The sequence below is a fragment of the Silene latifolia genome, chromosome 2 (assembly GCF_048544455.1).
Source record: "Silene latifolia isolate original U9 population chromosome 2, ASM4854445v1, whole genome shotgun sequence".
Taxonomy (NCBI): domain Eukaryota; kingdom Viridiplantae; phylum Streptophyta; class Magnoliopsida; order Caryophyllales; family Caryophyllaceae; genus Silene; species Silene latifolia.
Window position 1 is genome coordinate 190,324,820 of NC_133527.1, and position 23,528 is coordinate 190,348,347.

A 23,528-nucleotide genomic window follows, 5' to 3' on the forward strand; every position below is an offset into this window, starting at 1 on the left:
AATTTTTATCCAAAGTAGATCATATAATCAAACTTTTAAAAGCGCTCAAACACATTAGTTAGAAATGGAGGAGAAATAGTTCACAACACAGGCCCAAGAAGGTTATGCTTTAGCTAAAACCAATTGGCAATAAATGAAGTAACTCGTTTCATTATAAAGTGGTAATTATTCTCCTATTTTATCAACGTGGGACAATCCTCACACGTGAAACTTTGGATTTCTTAATAGTTTCAATTGTTCACAATTCGATGGAATAAAGTAAAATAAATAATTACGAATTAGTAGTAAGCCGAGCGATGTGATTCCAATTTAATTTCTATAAAGGATCATTTATTGAGTAGTCGACTATTTGTCGCCTTCACTCATAAAATAAACACTCATACTAATTACGACATCATCTGGTTTTAATATTACGTACTCCGTTTTTTATTTCCAGAAATAAATACATATACATGTACAACATCTAACCAACGACAGCCGACAGAGCTTACTGTAGGCTGGAAGACGAAGTATGTGGAGGAGATACTAGTCGTACAACTGACCAAATATATATAGATAGCCAGGATTAAAGAAGCTTTAATCAAAATAATAATTACTCAACTCTTGTACGTACTCGTATGATATTTGTATCACCGAGCTGATGTACGTCTGAATCTCTGAAATGGATTGTTGAAAGGTTAGCAAGTTGATACTCCCCAATAATTACTCATTGATTGCATCACGTGTTGTATGCTTGTATGTTTGAATTAAATTAATTAATTAAAATAATTAAATAATTAGATATAGAAGCTCTATAAATAGAGAGACGATAAACAAAGAACGCATAGCAAATTAGCAATACACAAAATCAAGCAAATCAAATAGTTCCAGTTACAGTTTCTGTGAAAATGGCTGCTATTTCGCCCCTCGAATCTTTGAAACCAACTTTCAACATTCCTGGAGCCTGGGCTTGTCAGGTACTCTCTCCCGTCCCGACAATTGTCATCTATTTCATTTTTGGGTATATTACTCAATTGTTATTTATTTATATTTTGGTAAGTTTATATAAGCGGGTAAGGCGTAAGTGGACATTAGAAGTGAGCAAGTGACTATATATGTGATAGAATTCTTTGTGTGAATTGAGAATCTAGGGTTTGTGTGGATAGAGAATCTAGAAGTCTTTAGTTTATGATTATCTTTGTCATTTTTTTGGTCTCTATATCAAAACCAATAGATAACAAATAAAAGATGAGAATAAAGGGAGTATGTTTCCCTACACCGTAATTTAGGAGATCGATGATGAGACACTAATTATAATGCCGGTGTTGGTGAATGGTGTGCAGGAGATCGATGATGAGACATCGGCGGCCCCTGTGTAGAATGTCTTAATTTCCGTCTTTGGCCTTTAGATAATCCCCACGGCTGTTGATGCTCCTTATTATCGTCATGCTGGCTGTTTTACTTTATCGTGTTTTGTCCAAGCTTAATTATCGTTTATGTTGAAGTGTGTTCCTTTTTATGGTTTTAAGTCTATGTACCTCCATCATCATCATCATCAACCTCTTCAATAAAATCTAAAGGCACTCTTATTGGTATATGTCTTCTCTTGTTTGTTTAATTTTTCTATACGACTCATCTAAGACTCTTACGTATTCGTACATTCAAGCGAGCATAATTTACATCTCGATCATGCATGCATGCATGCAACGTTACACGGTGTTTAAATTCTGCCATTTACAAATAAATGTCCCAACTAATGCCGATTTGTTGGAATATATAAACTCATATGTGAGTCTCCATATTGTTGGAGAAAGAGAAATTATAACACTTTATATAACCAAAGGGGTTCCTTATACTATTGTCAATTGGTTTTAGGATGTAACCTCGCTTCTGTAGTTGTGTTGTTGAGTGATTCGTTTCTCCTTCGTTCAGGTAAGGTCCAAGCCCATTTGCATCTTCTAACTTTGTGGGGTACTTAATTACTCTATTGCAATCTTAATTCACATTAATGAAGATATATTGATAATTTTTGTTTTAATGTTAGCTTGTGGTTTTGTTAATTATTGTGATGTTTCAAAATGCTCGAATCATTTTCAATTCGATTGAATAAAGTAAAGAATATCACCGTGTTTCAGTAATTTAACTAATCGCGAGTTAGTAGTAAGAGGAGCAAAGTAATTCCAATTCAATTTCGATAAGGAATCATTTGCAGAATCGATAAAGACATCTCATTTTAATAGTATAAAAATAATGTTACAACATCTGACCAACATATATAGCTGAACAAATCGTTACAATGCGACTGAAGAATTTTATCATAGCTGGTTCAAGACATATACGGAGTATTGTTTTATGCATCGCAACATTTTTCTTCTTTAACGTATTCTATAATATATATGTGAATAATAAATAAGATTAATTTGAAGGGGGTCACCATGAATAAATTAACATAGGTAGTTACTGAGTAATCCGTACATGTTAAAACTTATTGCATTGTAGTAGAATATACTCTGTATCCAATATGTTGCTTAGACATACTCGTCTCATAGTCTTGCTTGTACAAGATTGTAAGATTTCTTCGAACCGAAACTGTTCTCAAACCTGCAAAATTATCACACAAGTTATCACCAGGTTAGAATCAATTACCCCGGATAATGAAGAAATGAAAATAGTTACTGAAAATATCTTTTCAGTTTCGCTTTTACTGAGATTCCATCGTGTTATTACTGAAAATAGTTACTATAGTACAAGAAGGTAATAATCAAACATTTACCTAATCGTTGAAGGTTGCAAGATTTGTTTAAGATCGACGGGTAGTTCAAGAGGTAGTTCAGTCGGACTCAATGCCGAGAAATATTGATTCACCCTTTCTTCTGATACTTGGTCTAACGATGCTGGATTCCACTGTCATTTTCAAAACAAAATACAAATTATACAACAAGTATTTCAATGGTTCCCGCAGATTGCGGGATAAAGGAGTTCGAATGTCTACATTGCCAGAACAACATAACCTTCATTATGCTTGTTAATAAAAACTAGTGAATAATCATTCTTGATCAAATTACCTTGGGTGAAAATGTTTTATCCACTAATCGCGATCGAACACCCTGCAATAATCAATTTGGATTATTAACATAATACAATAATTAAAATTGTAGCTTTGATTGAAACTTGTAAACTTTTAATAAATAATCAAGCAGGAGAATAATTTTGAAAATGATCTTTAGACCATAATATTAGCTTAATTAGTTAACATTTTTTTTAATTTGGTCTAAAAGGAGCCACAAGGACGATTTTAATGCTGACGGGATTTGAACTCAGGTCATGACTCATGAGTACCATTTTTTATGACTTTACTAACTAAACTAGTTGAAAATCTACGTTAGCTGACATTTTGTGCTATCGACCTTTTTAACCATGTTGCATCTTCACGACAAAAGAAGCATACATACCTCATAGAAATCCTTGGAAACGATACCATGAAAGGCTTGGACGGTCATCCAATATTCACGAACCAAGCATTGCTCAATGGTTTGGGATCTACCTAGTCTAATCTGTATCAACAAAATTCAGTTACGTAAAATGTAAGACTCACTTGTATTTAATCCTCTTTGAAAAAAAACATTGAAGAGAAATTGAACAATTATACTCACCGATTTTAGGGCAACTTTTAAGCATAAAGGTGAGGCTGTTTTGAGCTTCTTCACAACTGAGGTGCACCATACCTTGTCTGCTCCACTAGCTTTGTTTTCCTAAATAATTAATTCACGACGACTATGTTAATATCGCTATATTCAATATCGGTACCACTCTCCAACATTACTGCATGTGAGAGGGTGGTAACGTGATTGGGTACACTGATCAGTGTCGTCATGTCATATTCCTACGAGGTATTTCAAGTGAAAGGCAAAAATTCTTACCAAGGCATCAATAATACCCTCAACAGTATCACATCCGAAACACTCATTTATCATCTCCATCCTATTGAGGATACTTTTCGCGTGAAGGTGTGCTGGATCGTCACTGTAACTGTCAAGGAGACGGCGTACAGCTGATTCATCATTAGTCTCTAGTTGTGCAAGGTTCTCCTCAATTAAGGGAATTTTCTGAAAGGAAAACCATACCATTTAGTAAATTGGGGCCGGATCTCGGAAAGAAAAAAATTTAGGTAAGATGGTCTAAAGAATTTAGTCGAATGAGGTCATGAAAATTGAAAACCAACTTCAAAAATAAAGTACTTCCGGTGTCCCATTTAATTGTTTACGTTCACCATAACATGTGAGGAAAATTTCTAAAAACGTAAACAGTTCAATAGAACATATTAAGCATATAGCAAAAAAAAAAAAAAAAAAAAAAAAAAAAAAAAAAAAAAACTAACATTTGCTAGAACAAAGTGAGTTGCTAGTCCACAAGCAAGTAATTCTGATCCATTGAGACGGTCTCCTGTTAAAGCCAAATATTCCCCTGAAATTTGACCATACATACCAAAACAGAACAACATGTTAAGAAGTAGTTAGTAATAAATCAATAGACATTTGTAATTACGATATACTCCGTAATAGACAAACTAAACGATGTTTAGGTTACGGTATATAGCTCACCAAGATAACCGGGTAAACGGGGAAGGTAATAGGATGCACCGGAATCAGGATGCAGACCAATTTGTGTTTCAGGAAGTGAAAATACCTGCAAGAATACATTTAACTGTCAAACGATGTCAACTTTGACCATGACTATATACGAAATTGTTATGATTTATGAATGTTTAATGAGAGATGAACATCATACAGTTTTATCTGTTGCAATTCGAAACCTCGAAAGGGCAGAAATGCCAGAGCCACTTCCTACTGTTAAACCATTCCAAATCGCCACCTAAAATCGACAATTCAGACGTTATTTTTTTATAATCAAACACTACAGTTTTTAAAATATTTTAAGAAAAATGCTTAAAACGATATATTAGTTCCCGGTAGGCGGTAGGCGGTAGATCGAGAATAGAGATGCAATGACACTCACATTAGGTTTACAGAAGCAGCTTGTAAGGTGAATAAGGGTATATGTTACCCTAAATATATTTTTGCATTCCTCCAATTTCCCTGCAATTAATAAGTTAATCAGCAATAGTTCATTCGGTTTACTCGATGCAGTTATTGACGCAATTTTTGTCAAGGCGTTCGCGTGAGTATGTTGTATGTTACTACTCTCAAGTCTCAATACATAATGATACTACTCCTCTCCATCCCATCGATCATTTATTTATCAATTTTTGTGCTTTCTGAAAGGTATTTTAATTAAAGTTAAACAAATAATTGTGACGTAAATGTTTTAAAGTAAATTAATGCCTGCAATGAGTTTGTGATAGATCTTAACAACATCCCCTCCCGCAGAGAAAGCTGGGCCATTTCCCTATAAGTAACAAAAAAACAACAAACAAAAATTATTAGCGCAATTACCAGTGGTTTTTTTTTTTTTTTTTTTTTTTTTACTGTAAAACCGTTTTACAAGATACAAACTAAGTAACTTTCAACGAGTTATCAAACAAAGATGGTGTAAGTTAGGGGTATCATGTACCTTTAGAATAACGATTCCAACATTAGGGTCTGTCTCCCACAATCTATAGAGCCGCAAGAGTGGAACCACCTGTTATTACAAAAAAACTAACTGTTTATAATGGAGACTAGTAGTTCTAAATCAACCTTATAATTAATAAAGCCACTCGGGGTAACTTTAGCAGCAAGTCTTGTGACGGTCACAAGTTGGTGATATTTCACGACTCACACCAGCTTATAACCGTCACAAGTAAGAATTTGTGAACTTTAATAATGTCTTAATTAAAAAATAATTACCACAGTGTTATCTATGGCATTAAGAGCTTGTGGCCTGTTGAGAATTGCTAGCTTACATTCACCAATTGTTTTCACCAAGACCTAAAAATAATCGATGAAAATAACCGTAAACAATTGATTGTGAGGAATGGATTATCAATTCGTAAAATTAAAGAATAATTTCAGTAAATCTTTTGATAAGAAAAATAAAAATCAAATACTCGTATTGCTTTAACATGGTAATTGTTGGGTTCCTTATGTTGATGATAACATGCCCATTTGATTTGTGTTATCTTAGTTTACCTTTTCAGGATTAATGATGTAATCAAGCTTGGATTAAGAAGTGTTGAAGTTGTTACTAATCCCATTGTAATTAGTCGTGTGTCATCTAATGTACAAGTGAGAAAGTAGAGTATAGCAGAGTAATAGAAACGGTCCAGATGACTGTTGCTTTAACAAGTAAACAGCTGAGTGGATCTTGCCACAACTCGTAGAAACTTGAAGATCCTTTTTATCTTTCAAAAGCTTTCACGTGATTCTTCTTTCAAAGATAAATATCAGATTTTTATTAAGGAGGTAGTATTCTTTAAAGAGTGGTTTGAATTATTCAAAATGTTTCCTCTTTATGCAAATTCAATCCTTTGGTTTTTAAGAAAACAAAAATTGCTTTTTGCCATTTTGGTACTAACTTGTCATCATGTGACTTGTCTCACATCCTTTGTTTTTCTGAAAAAGCATGAGCATTTAAGGTTGTCTTTCAAACCTTCTTTCTCTATTCTTACATTTGCAAAAGACTCCTTTTTGGTGCAAGTTATTAGGTGGTTGCAAATGGTCTTCACATGTGAGGTCTTTGACCCCTCAAAACCCTAGCAACCCCCTTCACTCACCTCCTCTATATAAACCGTGCTCCCTCTTCATTAAATCCTCAAGACTTTTCTGATTTAATTCTTCCATATTTGCAAAGTATTTTTAAAGCTTAAAAATCGTGTTTCATTTGCAAAATCTTTTTAAAAGTCTTCAAGTGTCTTTCAGTTTCTACAGTCGTGGCCACTGTTGCTTCTCTATACTAAACTCTCTTGCTTAAAAGTGTTGATCTTGTAAAAGTTGTCCACCTCTATTCTTTGTTAAGAATGTGTTAGTGGAAACTTGATCCTTTACATTTTAAGTGTGTTAGAAGAGTTTAGGACGGAGTAGTCTTTTACTCTTGACAACCGGAGTAGGTTGTGAGTTGGCAATCGGAGTAGATTGCGAGTTAGCTTGTCATAGAACGGAGTAGTTCTTGTACTAGCTTTGCAACCGGAGTAGGTTGGCGTCTTTTATTACAAGGGTCTTTTAGTTGTCGGAGTAGATCACTAAAGGAAAGTAATAAAAAGGTAGATTGGACGTAGGCACTTTAGTATTTGCCGAACCAATTCAAAAACTTGTGTTCATTGCTTATCTCTTTAATTCCGCTGCTTTCTTTGTTTGTTTGTTTCGTTTTGCTTAAACTTAGAAGCAACAGTTCATCATACTGTCGTATTTGGCCTGCAGTAATACTCTACAAACTGAGACAAATAGATACAGTCAGAACGATTGTTGCTTTCATACTTCAGCAAACATTCATCGTGATACTTGTTCAATCTTTCAATATTATTCAAAGTATCATCTAATCTCTTTTGTTTACTTAACTTACTTTAATCCAATAAAGTTGAAGTTAAATTTTTAAAAGAGTACCTAATTCACCCCCTCCCCCTCTTAGGTACTTGAATCCATAAACTCATCAATTGGTATCAGAGCCTCGTGCTCTTGATCGAGGCTAACCGCCTTAGAGTTTGATTCGTGGGTAATGGATTCCGAGAAACACTCCAAGATCCCGGTCTTTACCGGTTCGAATTTTGGTTGGTGGAAACTCAAAATGGAACATTACATCAAAAGTATCGATTATCAATGTTGGAACATCATCCAAAATGGACCTCTTGTCATTGAGGAAACCGACATTCTTAACGGTTTCACCAAGACAAAAGAGGAAAGAAATTACAATGAGAACGACTTCAAGCTTGCCGAAAAGAATTCCAAAGCAATGTCGATTCTTCAACGTTGTGTTGGTGAGGGGGAAGTTAGTCGAATCTCCGGGTGTCCTACGGCAAAATCCATTTGGGATTCCCTTGTACTTGCATATGAAGGGACGTCCCAAGTAAGAAAACACCGTATTGACCTTCTCATGCAACAATATGAAATGTTTAGAATGTCAAAGGACGAGTCTTTAAATAATTTTTCTTCTCGCTTTTCTTGTATAATTAATGAGCTTCAAAGTCTAGGAAGGAATTTCGAGTCCGAGGACATCATTCGAAAAATCCTTCGTAGTCTAACCCCTAAATGGCAACCTAAAGTCACCGCCATAGAGGAAGCTAAAGATTTGTCAACCCTATCTCTTCATGAACTAATGGGATCACTAATGGCTCACGAGTTCAATCTCGATAAGCATTCTAGTGAGTCATCAAAGGGAAAGAGTCTCGCCCTCACATCTTCTCCAAGTGATGAAGAAGATGAGGAGGAAGACGAGTTTGCTATGTTCACAAGAAACTTAGCCGGATTGATAAATGGACAAGGTAACAAAAAGTTCACTAATAATTACTCGAAAAAACGCTTTCCTAAGAGACGACCTACTTCCACCGTGGGATGCTTTAAATGTGGTGATAAAACTCATCAAATTAAAGAATGTCCCAAGTGGGAGGAAATCAAATCTAAGGAAAGAAGAGAAAAGGTTAAAAAAGACTATAAACATAAAGTCATGAGTGCTATATGGGGAATGTCCGACTCCGAGGAAGATGAGGAACTCATCGAGGAGGAACTTGAGGCTAAAATGTGTCTTGCAAATCATGGAAAAGAAAAAGTCTCAAAAACCTCAAAACTTGAACACTTAAGATGCCTCATGGCTAACCCCGACGATTCCGACTCCGATTCCGACAACGAGGTAAATCATCTAAAGGCCAAGGCTAGAACTTACTCCAAAGAAAAAGTATGTAAGCTTCTTGATCAACTTCTTGATAAGTGTCGGTCTCAAACTAATAAGCTTGACATAATGCAAAATGAAATTGAGGAAATTGCTCAAGAGAACTTTAATCTGAAAAATGAACTAAAAGCAACAGACTGCGTCACTGTCACTTCTGAAGCATATAATGAAGTTAAAAGAGTCAACAAGTTAAACAAACATTTGACTAAAGAACTAGAGCGTCTTAGGTTGACCCCCACGGACGTCTCTGACCTTGAGAATGTCAACACAACTTTGGTGATGCAAGTTTCCCAACTAACCAAAGAACGTGATGACGTTTTGAAGGACAAAGATGGTCTTGAAAATGAGATCTATGACCTTGTAGTTGAAGTTGTTGACTTAAGAGAAACAGTCTCCAAGACTGTTGCTTCTGACCACGAGTTGGACAAATTCAAAAGAAAAAGTGAATGGTTGGAAAATGAAAATGAGTGTCTTAAAAGTGAGGTTGTTTGTCTCAAGAATGAAATAGAAGATCTCCATGATAGGCTTACCTTCTTTCAAAAAGGTATGCCCGAATGTAGCACTTCTAGGTCTTCACCTCACCATAGATCCGATGAAATCGTTGATCTAAGCAAGAGACTTGACGAGATGACATCTAAATATGAAGAGTCCAAAGAAAGAATCATTTATCTCGTGTCTAAACTCAACAATCACACCCATGACTTCATTGTTGAGAAAAGATTGTCCATTGAAAGTGTCAACAATGACGAACTCAAAAGAGAAAAGGAAAAGAATTTGCATCTTCTTTCACGTGTCCATGACTTGACCAATGAACTTGTTAATGCTAAGAACATCACTGAAAAATGGGAAGGAAGTCAAACCGTGTTAAACTTCCTCACGAATCAAACCGAGAAATGCGATAAAACTGCTGGTTTGGGGTTCAAATGGAACAGTCGGTCGATTGTTGCATCCAGAAGCCTAAAAACGATTTTAGAGGAAGGAAGTATGTAGGTCTTCCCGAATACATCATTTGCAATTATTGTGGTGACAATGGTCATGTTTTTAATGGTTGCACAAAACGTTTTGATGACATTGACAAGAACACCAAAGCATTAAATGAAATGAACATTAAGAAAGACACCACAAGTTATGTTGATCACAAAAGGGGACCCAAATTCATTTGGGTTCCTAAACTCAAAAACTAATCTTGTGTAGGGCTTGGTGAGAGGCGGCCGCAATTGGTACTTGGATAGTGGATGCTCTCGTCACATGACGGGTGATAGAAGCCAATTCCTCTCACTTAAAGCGTATGATGGTGGCACGGTAAGGTTTGGTGACAACAAGAAAGGTGAAGTAATTGGTATTGGAAAAGTTGGTAAGTCATCCTTACTTTGTGTCGACAATGTGCGGCTTGTCAAAGGTTTGAAACATAATCTCCTTAGTATATCTCAACTTTGTGATAAGGGTAATGTTGTTGAATTTCATGCTAATGTGTGTCGAATTTTTGATACCACTACCAATGAACTAATACTCGAAGGAAGACGTGTCAAAGATGTTTACTTAACTAATTTGAACTCTCTATCCGGTCACACCATGTCTTGCATGAGTGTAATGAACAATGATCCTTGGTTATGGCATAAAAGGTTTGGTCATGTTAGTACAAAAACTCTTAATACCCTTAAAAGACTTGATTTGGTTGAAGGTATTCCTAATATAAAATTTGAAATTGATAAAGTATGTGATGAATGTGCTAGAGGTAAACATGTTAAAAGTTCCTTCAAATCCAAAAGAATTATGAGTACATCTCAACCTTTGCAACTTTTACATATCGACTTGTGTGGACCAATGAGAACTAGAAGTAGAGGTGGTAGTCGTTATGTGTGTGTCATTGTTGATGATTACTCTAGGTTTGTTTGGGCACTCTTCCTAAGCTCTAAGGATGAGACATTTGATGAGTTTCTAATTTGGTTAAAGAAGATTCAAAATAAACTTGGTTTAAAACTTGTTTCAATGAGAACCGATCATGGAACCGAACCAAAACTCATCATTTGGTGCTTATTGTGATGACAATGGTGTAGACCATAACTTCTCGGCTCCTAGAACCCCACAACAAAATGGTGTGGTTGAAAGGATGAATAGAACCCTTGAAGGAATGGCTAGAACAATGTTATTAACTAGTAAGTTGCCTAAGAACTTTTGGGCCGAAGCGGTAAATACCGCTTGCTACATCTATAATCGTGTCATGATAAGGAGTATCTTAAATAAAACCCCTTATGAATCATTGCGTGGAAGAAAACCCAACATTTCATATTTTAGATGTTTTGGAAGCAAATGTTTTGTTCACAACAATGGTAAAAACAATTTGGGTAAGTTCGATCCACGTAGTGATGAAGGAGTATTTATTGGTTACTCCGATCATAGCAAGGCCTATAAAGTCTACAATAAACGAACCTTGTTAATTGAAGAAAGCATCCATGTCATTTTTGATGAATCTAGTGTGCTTGGACAGGTACAAAACATGGACAATGATGATGAGGACGATGACGATGAGTTTGAGATTGGTCTTGTTCGAAAAGACTTCGTGTTCACGGATGAAGAAGCTCCCAAAGACCGAATTGCAATGGAGACACGAGAGACTGTCACCTTCAAAGGAGAGCAGCAACTCAGGGGGAACACGGAGTATTTCTGATTCCTCTCTGGAAGCAACAGACCCAACGACTGTTGCTTCTACCTCCAGAACTGAAGATAACCAAAACAGTGAGGATGAAGAACCTTCCAGGCCAATAGCAACAGATCCACCGAGACTCGATGCGGTGAGGGGAACAAGAAACTATTGTTCCAAAGAAGTGGAAACATCAAAGCTCTCATCCACTTACTAATCTCACAAGTGATCTCAACTCGGGAATTCGGACAAGATCATCTCTCAACAATCTCGCTCACCTCAATGAGTATTGTGCCCACAATGCGTTCCTCTCTCAAATTGAACCTTCAAATGTAACAATCGCCTTGACGGATGCGGATTGGGTGCTTGCCATGCAAGATGAGCTCAATCAATTCAAAAGAAATGAGGTATGGCACTTAGTCCCTAGACCGCCTAATCGTACCGTCATTGGTACTAGGTGGGTCTTTCGCAACAAGCTTGATGACTCGGGAGAAATCGTAAGGAACAAGGCTAGACTAGTGGTGCAAGGTTATAACCAACAAGAGGGTATTGATTACGATGAAACCTATGCACCGGTAGCTAGACTTGAGGCCATACGATTGCTTATAGCTTTTGCGGCTCACAAAGGCATTAAACTCTTCCAAATGGATGTCAAAACCGCTTTCTTAAATGGATATTTGGAAGAAGATGTCTTTGTAGAGCAACCACCGGGCTTTGAGAACAATGATTTGCCTAACCATGTTTTCAAATTAGACAAAGCTCTTTATGGTTTAAAACAAGCACCAAGATGTTGGTATGATAGATTGTCTAAATTTCTTATTGAAAACGGTTTTAAAAGAGGCTCCGTTGACAAAACATTGTTCTTGAAGCAATGATCGACGAACTGTTGGTTGTACAAGTATATGTTGATGACATTATATTTGGTGCAACAAATGAACTCCTTTACTTATATTTTTCGGAACTAATGAAATCGGAGTTTGAAATGAGCATGATGGGTGAGCTAGGATTCTTCCTTGGGCTCCAAATTAAGCAATCAAAGGATGGAATCATGATCCATCAACAAAAGTATATTAAAGAAATGCTTAAGAAATTTGGGATGACTAATGGTAAGCCTCATGATACACCCATGGTAGCCGGGTCCAAATTGGACAAAGATGAACTCGGTAAGAATGTTAGTGATAAGGTGTATAGAGGTATGATAGGCTCACTTCTCTACTTGACCGCAAGTCGTCCCGACATTCTCTTTAGTGTATGCTTATGTGCTAGGTTCCAAGCAAATCCGAAAGAATCACATTTCAAAGCCGTTAAACGAATTCTTCGGTATTTGATTGGAACCCAAAATCTTTACTTGTGGTACCCTTTACATTGTCCTTTTGATCTTATAGGTTATTCGGATGCGGACTATGCGGGGTGCACGATTGATAGAAAGAGTACCTCCGGAATTGCAACGTTCTTGGGTCCTTGCTTGACTTCTTGGGCCTCAAAGAAACAAAATACGGTAGCTCTTTCTACGGCCGAAAGTGAGTACGTTAGCGCGGCACATTGTTGTTCTCAACTCCTTTGGGTAAAACAACAACTCTTGGATTTTGGTATTATTTTTGACTCCATTCCTTTAATGTGTGATAATACGAGTGCAATAAATATTTCCAAAAATCCTATTCAACACTCTAAAACCAAGCATATTGATATTCGTCACCATTTTATTCGTGATCATGTGGAAAAAGGACATGTTAAACTTATCTTTTGCAAGACCGAAAATCAAATTGCCGATATTTTTACTAAACCACTTGCAAGAGAACATTTTGAGAAATTTAGATTAGAAATTGGGTTAATTAATAGCATGTGATTTTTGTGTGAATTTTACACAATTCCTTAATTGATTAAATTAAATTTGGACATATGTTATTGAGTGTTCTAAGTGCATTGAATTCATGATTAGACCAAAAATTGACACCGTATTTGTGAGTCGGTAATCACTCAACCTCATATCTAAATTTACGTTTATTATATGCTACCTTGCGTTTTTATTTCGAGTAATTAAACTTGTCTAGTTGGGCCAACCACCTCACTTGTCACATTTAATGGGCCATTTACTTCTAAAACTAAAACCTACACCTACCCGTCCAATCCGCCTAAACCCACTAACCTTTCCATCTCCCAAATCCATTAACTCTATAGCTATCCTACCCTTAATCCACAATGGTAAAAACCTCCTTTAACACACCCATACCCATCAAACCCACAAAAGTTACCTCACCACCTGTCACATCCAACCCACCGACATCAACTACACCAACAATGACCTCAACCAAAACCTCATACGCATTCCCTCCTCAAACATCAAACACGACTCCATCACCTTCGACAAACCCAGATCCACCTAGCCCTCAACCATTACCAAAACCCACTAACCCTCCATCATCCGACGACATACCCATCGCCTCAATGGTAGGACGGCGCACGCGAGGTGTTCGAAAGAAGAGCTCCACTGTTCCGAGCTCCTCCTCTGAACCAGTGACGGTATTGGTTGAAGATGTTGAAGATGAAACTGAATTTGATTTGAATGAAAACCCATCAAAGTCCGGCGAGTCTGACCCGACTCCGGCGAAAAAGAACAACAAGAGAAAAGAAAAAGCCTCCTCCTCTCAATTACCCCCAATTTCAGAAACTTTCGAGCAAAGCAATATTGATAACCCGATTGTTGATACCCCAATTGAAAATCCAAATGAACCCCCTCAGAAAAAATCGAAACCATCAAAGAAAAAGCTTGTCTACCTTGCTCCCTCAGATCCGGTGTCCCTTATCTCGAAATGGGACTTGGCCGTGGTTTGGGATCAACTTGAGAGTATTGATCTCCCTACTTCAATTTACAAAAACTGTGAGAGGTTAATGAACATCAAAGCTATTCACTCCCCTCGGGTTTACACTCAAACGTGGTTTGACCCGCCTGCCTTTCACTCAGTCCGAGATATGGTTTTAGCTCAAGGTTGGGAAAAACTGTTGGAAATGCGAGAGCCGGTGTTTGTTAGTGAGGTGATTCAATTCTTTGCTACGGTACGGGTTGATAAATCTGGTGAAACTCTTACGGCCAAGGTGAACGGTAAGCCCCTTAAACTGTCTCAATCTGATTTCGCTACCGCCCTTGGTATTCCCGTTGGAGGTTATGACAAACTCCCCTCCGAAACTTGGGTGGCTTTGTCTTATGCCTCACCTCTTAGCATTGCTCAAACCGTTTGTCCCAAAACTGTTTCCCCCGGACCCGTGAGCAACACCCAAATCCCACCTCCTCTTCGAATCATTTTTAACATGTTGTGTCGCTCAATTTATCCTTCGGGTGATAGAGGAAAGCTCACCATAGCCCAACAATACTTAATCTATCATATTGCTACCCATAAGAAGGTGAACCTAGTTGGTTTGATGTTTAAAAGATTTCACCTTATTTCAACCAAGTTTCGTCGACCTTCTTCTAGTATAATTTACCTCCCCTATGGCATGTGGTTATCGGTTGTGCTCAAGGCACAAGGGGTGTTGGTAAACACTAGCTTGGGTTCGTTGGATATGTGTGATGTGATGAGTGATGGGCAAATGGGAAAGATGTTGATCAAAATTGAGAATGATGAGTGATTTCGTGAAAATTAAAAAGGACCCAGAAGTTGGGTCATCAAGTCAAGTGAATGCGGGTGGTATGAGGGAAGTACTCCATGCCGTGGCAGAGTTAGGTGCGTGGCTTAAGGAAGATGCTCGTAAGAAGGACTTGGCCATCTCGGCCCTTGCCTCCACAATGGATCTCATCCGTGGAGAGGTGGACATCATTTCCACTCTTGTGTCAACAAAAGAAGTCGGTGATGATCATGTGGATGATGACCCGTTGGGTAGTGGCTCGGATGGTGAACAAGCCTCCTCCCCTTAGCCTTCCTCCTTCCTCTCGGCCCTTTTAACCTTTTACCCGTATCCCCTCATTTTGTTCCACCTTGGTTGTGCCTTTCTAAGACTATGTTTTATTGCTTGTTATTTTGAACAATTGGTGGTGTACTTTAAACTCTATTTAGCTTTGTTGAACTTTGATTAACCTATGCTTAATCCTTGTTGATGTTGACCTTGTTACCTTGTCACACCTACATGTGTCTTTTTGTGTTTTCTTATGACTATTTGCACTCTAATGCTTGTGACATCCCTATCCTTTTGATGATGTCAAGAGGGGGAAAAGGTAAACTCATGCTCTAAATCTCCTTGCTTATTGATTAAACTAATGGCTTGTCTAACCTTCTTAGCTTGATTCTTGTTTGAGGCAACGTAAACTTGTCTTGATAGTTTGATTCTAGTTTTTGCCTTTGGTAAGGTAATATTGTCCCTTCTCTATCATTGGATCTTGCTTGTTAAAAATCTTGAATCAAGGTGCTTAAAATTGCTTATACATTCGTTTGGGGCTTGTCATCATCAAAGGGGGAATTTGTTGGGTTCCTTATGTTGATGATAACATGCCCATTTGATTTGTGTTATCTTAGTTTACCTTTTCAGGATTAATGATGTAATCAAGCTTGGATTAAGAAGTGTTGAAGTTGTTACTAATCCCATTGTAATTAGTCGTGTGTCATCTAATGTACAAGTGAGAAAGTAGAGTATAGCAGAGTAATAGAAACGGTCCAGGATGATCGTTGCTTTAACAAGTAAACAGCTGAGTGGATCTTGCCACAACTCGTAGAAACTTGAAGATCCTTTTTATCTTTCAAAAGCTTTCACGTGATTCTTCTTTCAAAGATAAATATCAGATTTTTATTAAGGAGGTAGTATTCTTTAAAGAGTGGTTTGAATTATTCAAAATGTTTCCTCTTTATGCAAATTCAATCCTTTGGTTTTTAAGAAAACAAAAATTGCTTTTTGCCATTTTGGTACTAACTTGTCATCATGTGACTTGTCTCACATCCTTTGTTTTTCTGAAAAAGCATGAGCATTTAAGGTTGTCTTTCAAACCTTCTTTCTCTATTCTTACATTTGCAAAAGACTCCTTTTTGGTGCAAGTTATTAGGTGGTTGCAAATGGTCTTCACATGTGAGGTCTTTGACCCCTCAAAACCCTAGCAACCCCCTTCACTCACCTCCTCTATATAAACCGTGCTCCCTCTTCATTAAATCCTCAAGACTTTTTCGATTTAATTCTTCCATATTTGCAAAGTATTTTTAAAGCTTAAAAATCGTGTTTCATTTGCAAAATCTTTTTAAAAGTCTTCAAGTGTCTTTCGGTTTTCTACTGATCGTGGCCATCATTTGTTGCTTCTCTATACTAAACTCTCTTGCTTAAAAGTGTTGATCTTGTAAAAGTTGTCCACCTCTATTCTTTGTTAAGAATGTGTTAGTGGAAACTTGATCCTTTACATTTTAAGTGTGTTAGAAGAGTTTAGGACGGAGTAGTCTTTTACTCTTGACAACCGGAGTAGGTTGTGAGTTGGCAATCGGAGTAGATTGCGAGTTAGCTTGTCATAGAACGGAGTAGTTCTTGTACTAGCTTTGCAACCGGAGTAGGTTGGCGTCTTTTATTACAAGGGTCTTTTAGTTGTCGGAGTAGATCACTAAAGGAAAGTAATAAAAAGGTAGATTGGACGTAGGCACTTTAGTATTTGCCGAACCAATTCAAAAACTTGTGTTCATTGCTTATCTCTTTAATTCCGCTGCTTTCTTTGTTTGTTTGTTTCGTTTTGCTTAAACTTAGAAGCAACAGTTCATCATACTGTCGTATTTGGCCTGCAGTAATACTCTACAAACTGAGACAAATAGATACGATCGGATCGAACGATTGTTGCTTTCATACTTCAGCAAACATTCATCGTGATACTTGTTCAATCTTTCAATATTATTCAAAGTATCATCTAATCTCTTTTGTTTACTTAACTTACTTTAATCCAATAAAGTTGAAGTTAAATTTTTTAAAAGAGTACCTAATTCACCCCCTCCCCCTCTTAGGTACTTGAATCCATAAACTCATCAGTAATCTTACCTAAGACGGTTTTACACAAAAAAATTGTTAAGGTAATACTTACCGAAGTGTCGGAATCATCTTCATCAAGGGAGAGATTCGAGTAACGGGTGAGATCAAGAGCAGTCGAGTAGAGTGATTTAGAGACGTTGGTTACCTTCATTATTTTATGAGGATTTTAATAGCTGAATTAATTAATTTAAGTTAATGAATATAATTTTGTTCAAAGATAACAATTCTGTGATGTTAATGTGAGATTTATATACTATGTTACGTACTTACGTCAATGTCAAGATATAACTATAACATTTTCAATAGTCAAATTTGTCAGCCAAAGCTTACTAGACTACAAAACTAAACTATATTAAATATTTAAATTTAATACGGAGTAATTAGTATACCTTCGCCCGTCATGTTTGACTTGATCACTTGAAAAGGCAGAACAAAGAAATGTTATGTAATGAACTAATGATAAAGTTGACTTTAATTAATTAGGCGCTGTTTTTTGGATCGAAATTGTCTGAATTAAACTGAATTGAATGAAGTTGAACGGAACTGAATGGAGCTAAACTGAACTGAACTGAAATGAAATAACAGTTAATTTGTGAAGAACTAAACTAAATTGAATAAAGCTAATTTGAATTGAAATGGGTTGAAATTAAGTTCAAAAGCATATGGCCTTAGTTTTAGGAGTTATTATTATAAAATTGACTTTAATTTTAGTGCGTGGGATGACAAGCTTAGCATGATGTTTTACGGAATCTTGTTTAGATCTTTCTTAAATTTTGACTTTAATCATGGTCCATGGATAATAATAGTGTACTCCCTTGGTTCCTATTATTGAATTCGTCACAAAGATTAAGGAAATGTGAGAGAAAGCATTTTAATTAATACGGAGTATTAATATTATTGGATCACAAATCTCCCAACCGTACATGAACACTTGCAAGATAAAATTTACTGTAAATATAAATAATAATTACGGAGTATTAACTAATAATTACATCTAATTAATTTACAAATGAAAAATGATAACTATTGACCGGATGGTGAGTGTAATTTCTCTTGGAAATAAGAAGTTGATGAATGGAAAAAAAAAAGTTGACGGAGAGATACAATTTTCACCGAGGAGCATCGTTATAAGTCAAGGTCAACGGGTCAACTAAGCAAATGGAGAACGGCCTTCAATTTTATGCGTTCACCCTTTGACCTATGACCGTTCAAGGTCAATTGACTATAATCCCCAACTCACCATGATCTCGAATGAAATAAAGCTTCATACTGCATAGAGTAAAATTAAAAAGTTGTAAATATATATTTATAATTTTGTTTAATTGAATGGATTTTCGATATTTTGAAATTGGTAGAGTAGTTATGTTTAAACGATAATGTATTTTCTAATTATGATTTCTCTAGTTTTCCTAACAAACAATCACGCGACGTTAAGTTTAAGTATTACACACTTACATGTTATTCTTACTCTTTTTTAACGTTGTGTATAAAGTAAAACTGTCCAGTTTAAGAATTACGGTCCTTACGCCTCATAATGATCTTTCACCAATTAGTTTTGCTGAAGACGGGTCGGAGCAAGTGACGGATAATGTCACTCACAAAACGAATAGGGGGGACAGGGTGGGGCACCCCCATGTGCTTCCCTCTCTCCTCTATTTGGGTCATTTGTGAGGGAAAATGGTATCCGTCACTCCAAAGTGACGGATATATGCCATCACAAATGAGATTTTGTGATCTTTCACATTGCTTTTAGGCATCTCCGATAATGTACATTGACCATGATTCTCGACTATTTTTAGGCTGAATATTTATTATAATAACGAACAGGGACGAAGTTAGGACAAAATAATGATTGGGCCAATATAATTTGTCAATGTTTATCCTTTTCATAGGTCGTAACACTATGATTTTTAGAGTATTGAATTAAACATACAACTACATCATTATAATTAGGAGTTAAAAAAAAAAGAATTATGGAGCCAAAATAATAATAAGAAAGGTAATAAAATATGAGTAAAAGAGTTGAGTGGGGTTTGGTGATAGGAAGGAAAGATGAATAAAATAATAGTAAAAGTTTCCAAAATAAAAAAGGAAAGTAAACCTGAATAATCCATTTTAGGAAATAGGAGGCCGTATAAGACTAGTTGATCAATCTACTATTTATGTCAAAATCTACTGATTCCCCGTAAAATACTTAACAGGCTAAATCTGTTTGAATAATTGAAATATTTTTGCCGATTCCTAACAAGACCATCGGAAAGACGTTAATTAGAGGCGATCCAGGCGAATTTCCTAGGGTTTTATCGGCACGAGGTTCTCTTCTAAATCTCTTTCCCAATATTTACCTTCCGCCTTCCGGTAAAGCTCTCCTTAACATCGGTTCATCTTCCAGGTAAAATTTTTTACTCTTTTTTTTTTACCAATCGAAACCCTAATTTTTTTAACTCTTTGGTTTAGTACAATTTTATGTTAACTTGGTCAATTTTATGCTGTTACCTTAATCTAGGAACATGTTTTTTTGGACTGAAATTGTTTGAACTGAACAAAATTACAGGGATTTGAGATCAACTCTATAATAAACAGAAGTCTGAAATCGGGGTGAATGTGTTTTGCGGTTTAAGAATGCGATATCATTTAAGGTCTAACATTATGTTACTGATTCGCGGTTACTTTTAGTATTGTCATCTTGATTGCTCCATTGTCTCAGGCATAGAATGAGCAAACGAGGCCGATTGAAGAAGAAATATATCGTTGATGTTCCTTCAGACTTAATTACGGAGTTGCCAAGACATGTAATCGATGTTATCATGGAGCGTGTACCCCTCTATGATGCTGCAAGAATGTCTGTTCTGTCGCGCAAGTGGTTTGACATTTGGAGGTCAATACCGAAACTTGCATTTGATGCTAAATTTTTCAAGCGGGTCTTTAGACGTAAAGTAATCAACACTCATCAATTTTACCACATTGTCAGCAAAATACTCTTTCATCATTCGGGTCAACTTATCAGGTTCCACTTGGACATTCCTGATCTTACATCACAACCGGATGTTAGTCAATGGATATGCTACTTGTCGAGAAATGGTGTTTCAGACATTTGCATTCAAAATCAGTGTCTTATGCCCCCTAAGTTGAGCTCGGACATTTTCTCTTGCGGCAACCTTGAAAACCTAAAGCTTCAGTCTTGTACGATTAATCCTCCTCATGACTATGAGGGTTTTAGAAAGATGACTTGTCTGGAGCTTGATTCAACCGTGCTTAGTGCAAAAGCATTCAAATCTCTTATTCGAGGTTGCCCACTTCTGCAAGAATTAAGATTAACGAACTTCATTGATATGGAGCACGTTACTATAGATGCTCCTAATCTTAGTCGTTTGATTGTCGATGGCACATTCAAATCACTTGATGTGAGAAATGCTGAAAAATTAGAGTCAGCGGTTATTGGCTTACAGAAATGTGTCGATGTCAGTCTTAAGGCCAGTTTAGGTGTCCTGATCCAGTCGCTGGCAAGTTCTTCTAAGCTGCAAAAACTTGTTTTCAGGGGTCACTTTGTCAAGGTGAGTTGCTGTACCTTCAACAAATTATTCTTGGAAGACGCTTTTTTCATAAATCCCGCTACTTGATAGTTGAAACATATTAGTTTACAATGCAATTTCTATTATCGTTGATTTAGAAATAGTCTCTGCAATTTCTACTATAGTTCATTTGGTAAAGGTGGTTGAAGTGTTGAACCTTAATCATTGTTTTTTGCTGCAGGCAATTTATCAGATGTTCATGCCTCCTCCAACTTTTGAGAAACTGAAAAACCTTGAATTATCTTCCATCCATTTGAATGAAGTGGATGAATTTTCTTCGATTATAAGCATTATCCAAAGCTGTCCTGCCATTGAAAGGCTTAACATCTCTGTAAGTATCATTTATCTGCCTTCCTATGCCAAGTACATTCTGAGATCATGTCATAATCGCGCTTGCTGATAAAACGTAAATGATGTGGATTATTCATTATTGTCAGGTTACTACGAGCAAACAAGAGACGTCCCATATGTTAGTTTACGATCCCTGCATTGTTCTGCAGTGTCTCCGTTATGCCAATGTTGAAATTTGTCGAGGCTCAAATATGGAGCTTAAGTTAATTGAATTTTTGCTCAAATGCTCCCCTATCTTGAAAAAGATATCAATTACTGCATCTGCTAGCATCGGGAGTACTTTTACACCAGAGGTGATGCATCAGTTGGTTTGTTTTCGTAGAGCGTCACAGAACGTGGAAGTCAGCTGCCCTAATCCTGCTGTTTCTGTGTACCCTGTTTCCAGCGATTCTGACTGGGTATGTGATTGTGGTTCTTATTCTGATTCTGATTAGGATATTGATTATGATTCGTCTTTGCGATCCTCTGATTATTCTGGTAGTTCAACTCAAGACTGATATCATTGAAGAACCTGGCATTGTCGGGTTGTATTCTTTTAATTTTAGCAGCTATTTTTTGTTTAAATTGGATTGAATATTGTAAACTATCGAAGTTATTGGAAATTCTTTATAAGTATATTGGGTATGTGATTGTGGTTCTAATATGTACACGAAGTGACTGACGTAATAGAGACTAACGAGTCAAGTATAATAAATGAGACAAAAGAAGAATGTCTAATTACTAGCAAAAAACTTCTCTTTTAATCCAAAAAAAGACGGAGCTGCCCGTCACAGAGACACTAAGTCCTCGGAAAATCGAATCCCTAATAGAAGTATACAAACTCTTTTAGAGTACAATCACAGATGTATTATATTTCCACTCTCTCATTCAATTCATAGCCTCTACTTCAATGATCTCGACGTTAAATTTAAGTATCACTTATATGTTGGCTTTTAGTATACTTTAATCTCCTTAAAGAAGTTGTATTAAGTAATACGGTGTAATTCAAAAATTATAGGGTGAATTAAAAAATCGAACAAATTCAAAAACTTGAAAAAGTTCTTAACAATCCATTATGAAGATAACAATTTAAATACACTCATTACATAAAAATTGGAAATAAATTACAAAAAAATAAGTAAAAAATAGGAAAAAATATTTTCAAATTGGATCTACAAAAATATTTTAAAATCAATATCTATATCCAATACCAAATATTAAATCAGTTTGAATAATCACAATTTTTATTGGCTTAGTTCCATAGGGTTTTATTATTGGCATGAGCTTTCTAAATAAATACTCTGTTCAAGAAATTGTACCGTCTTAAACAAGAATTTGTGTACAGCCAAATTACATTCTATCTTTCAACTTTTCACGCTTCGCAATATAAACCCTCGGGTAAAGGTTGACTTCGGTTCAACTTTCAGGTAAACTTTTCTTCGAAACCTTAATATCAAGTATTCCGTATTAACTATTAACAGTTGCGTAATTTCTTACGCAAAAACAGTAATTTTTGTTTTTTATATTTCTCAAACTCCATGCTTTAATACAATTATATGTTTTTTCTTCAAATTTTGTACCAATTTCATTGTTTCATTGCTTGCTAATGTAATACTTACAGTAGAAGTTTTATGTTGATTGTTCGGTGTAATCGATGAATTTCACGTTGCTACCTTAATCGTGTAAGATACTTTGTACTATAACTATGTTCTTTTCGATTGAAATTGTCTGCACTGAACTAAGAAGTACGAAAATCAGTTGAATGTGTTTATATTACTATGCACAAACATGCAACTTTGCAACAACATTAAAGTATTAAACTAATTCGATTATTTCTAGAATTTTTTGGCAAATTGGGGTTCTTTTACAAATTAATTTGCAATTTGGAGACGATTTCAAATTAATTTGGACCAATGGGTCCACGTCACTTGTATTTTTTTTAGTGTTTTTATATAAAGCCGCTAGGATAGTTAGCGGCTTTAGTCTCTTATTTTTCAAAACATACTACAAGTATTAGAAAAGGATAAGCCGCTAATGTCCTTAGCGGTTTTAGCCCTTCATATTTTATTGAATACCCTGTAAGTGCTAGCAAATTGGTGAAAATTTGTTGAAAATATGAGAAGCCGCCAACAGTGGCGGAGCCAGGATTTGAACTTAGGGGGCAAAAAATTTTAGGGGGGGCGTTCGACTAATTGCATGAGGCACCA

The 23,528-nt window shown here is 36.2% G+C and overlaps 2 protein-coding genes and 1 long non-coding RNA gene across 3 annotated transcripts; 2 read left to right on the forward strand and 1 right to left on the reverse strand.

Moving 5' to 3' along the window:
- Positions 1-601: 601 nt before the first annotated feature.
- LOC141644004 (uncharacterized) lies at positions 602-1,576 on the forward strand. Its single transcript, XR_012543821.1, has 2 exons — positions 602-956; positions 1,323-1,576. It is a non-coding gene; the product is annotated as an uncharacterized LOC141644004 (long non-coding RNA).
- Positions 1,577-2,270: 694 nt separating this feature from the next.
- On the reverse strand, positions 2,271-17,638 carry LOC141631953 (3-hydroxyisobutyryl-CoA hydrolase-like protein 1, mitochondrial). Its single transcript, XM_074444556.1, has 14 exons — positions 17,472-17,638; positions 5,826-5,906; positions 5,551-5,619; positions 5,322-5,385; positions 4,996-5,075; positions 4,768-4,851; positions 4,581-4,665; positions 4,358-4,443; positions 3,900-4,085; positions 3,633-3,731; positions 3,432-3,533; positions 3,045-3,086; positions 2,753-2,883; positions 2,271-2,580 (listed from the first exon to the last, which is right to left on the reverse strand). The coding sequence occupies exons 1-14, from the start codon at positions 17,568-17,570 to the stop codon at positions 2,523-2,525; spliced, it is 1,266 nt and encodes a 421-aa protein (XP_074300657.1). The 5' UTR covers positions 17,571-17,638; the 3' UTR covers positions 2,271-2,522.
- A 1,945-nt stretch (positions 17,639-19,583) lies between these two features.
- Positions 19,584-21,979, forward strand: LOC141631960 (F-box/FBD/LRR-repeat protein At1g13570-like). The gene is made up of 4 exons (XM_074444563.1): positions 19,584-19,811; positions 20,127-20,973; positions 21,173-21,322; positions 21,429-21,979. The coding sequence occupies exons 2-4, from the start codon at positions 20,134-20,136 to the stop codon at positions 21,774-21,776; spliced, it is 1,338 nt and encodes a 445-aa protein (XP_074300664.1). The 5' UTR covers positions 19,584-19,811; positions 20,127-20,133; the 3' UTR covers positions 21,777-21,979.
- Positions 21,980-23,528: the final 1,549 nt, after the last annotated feature.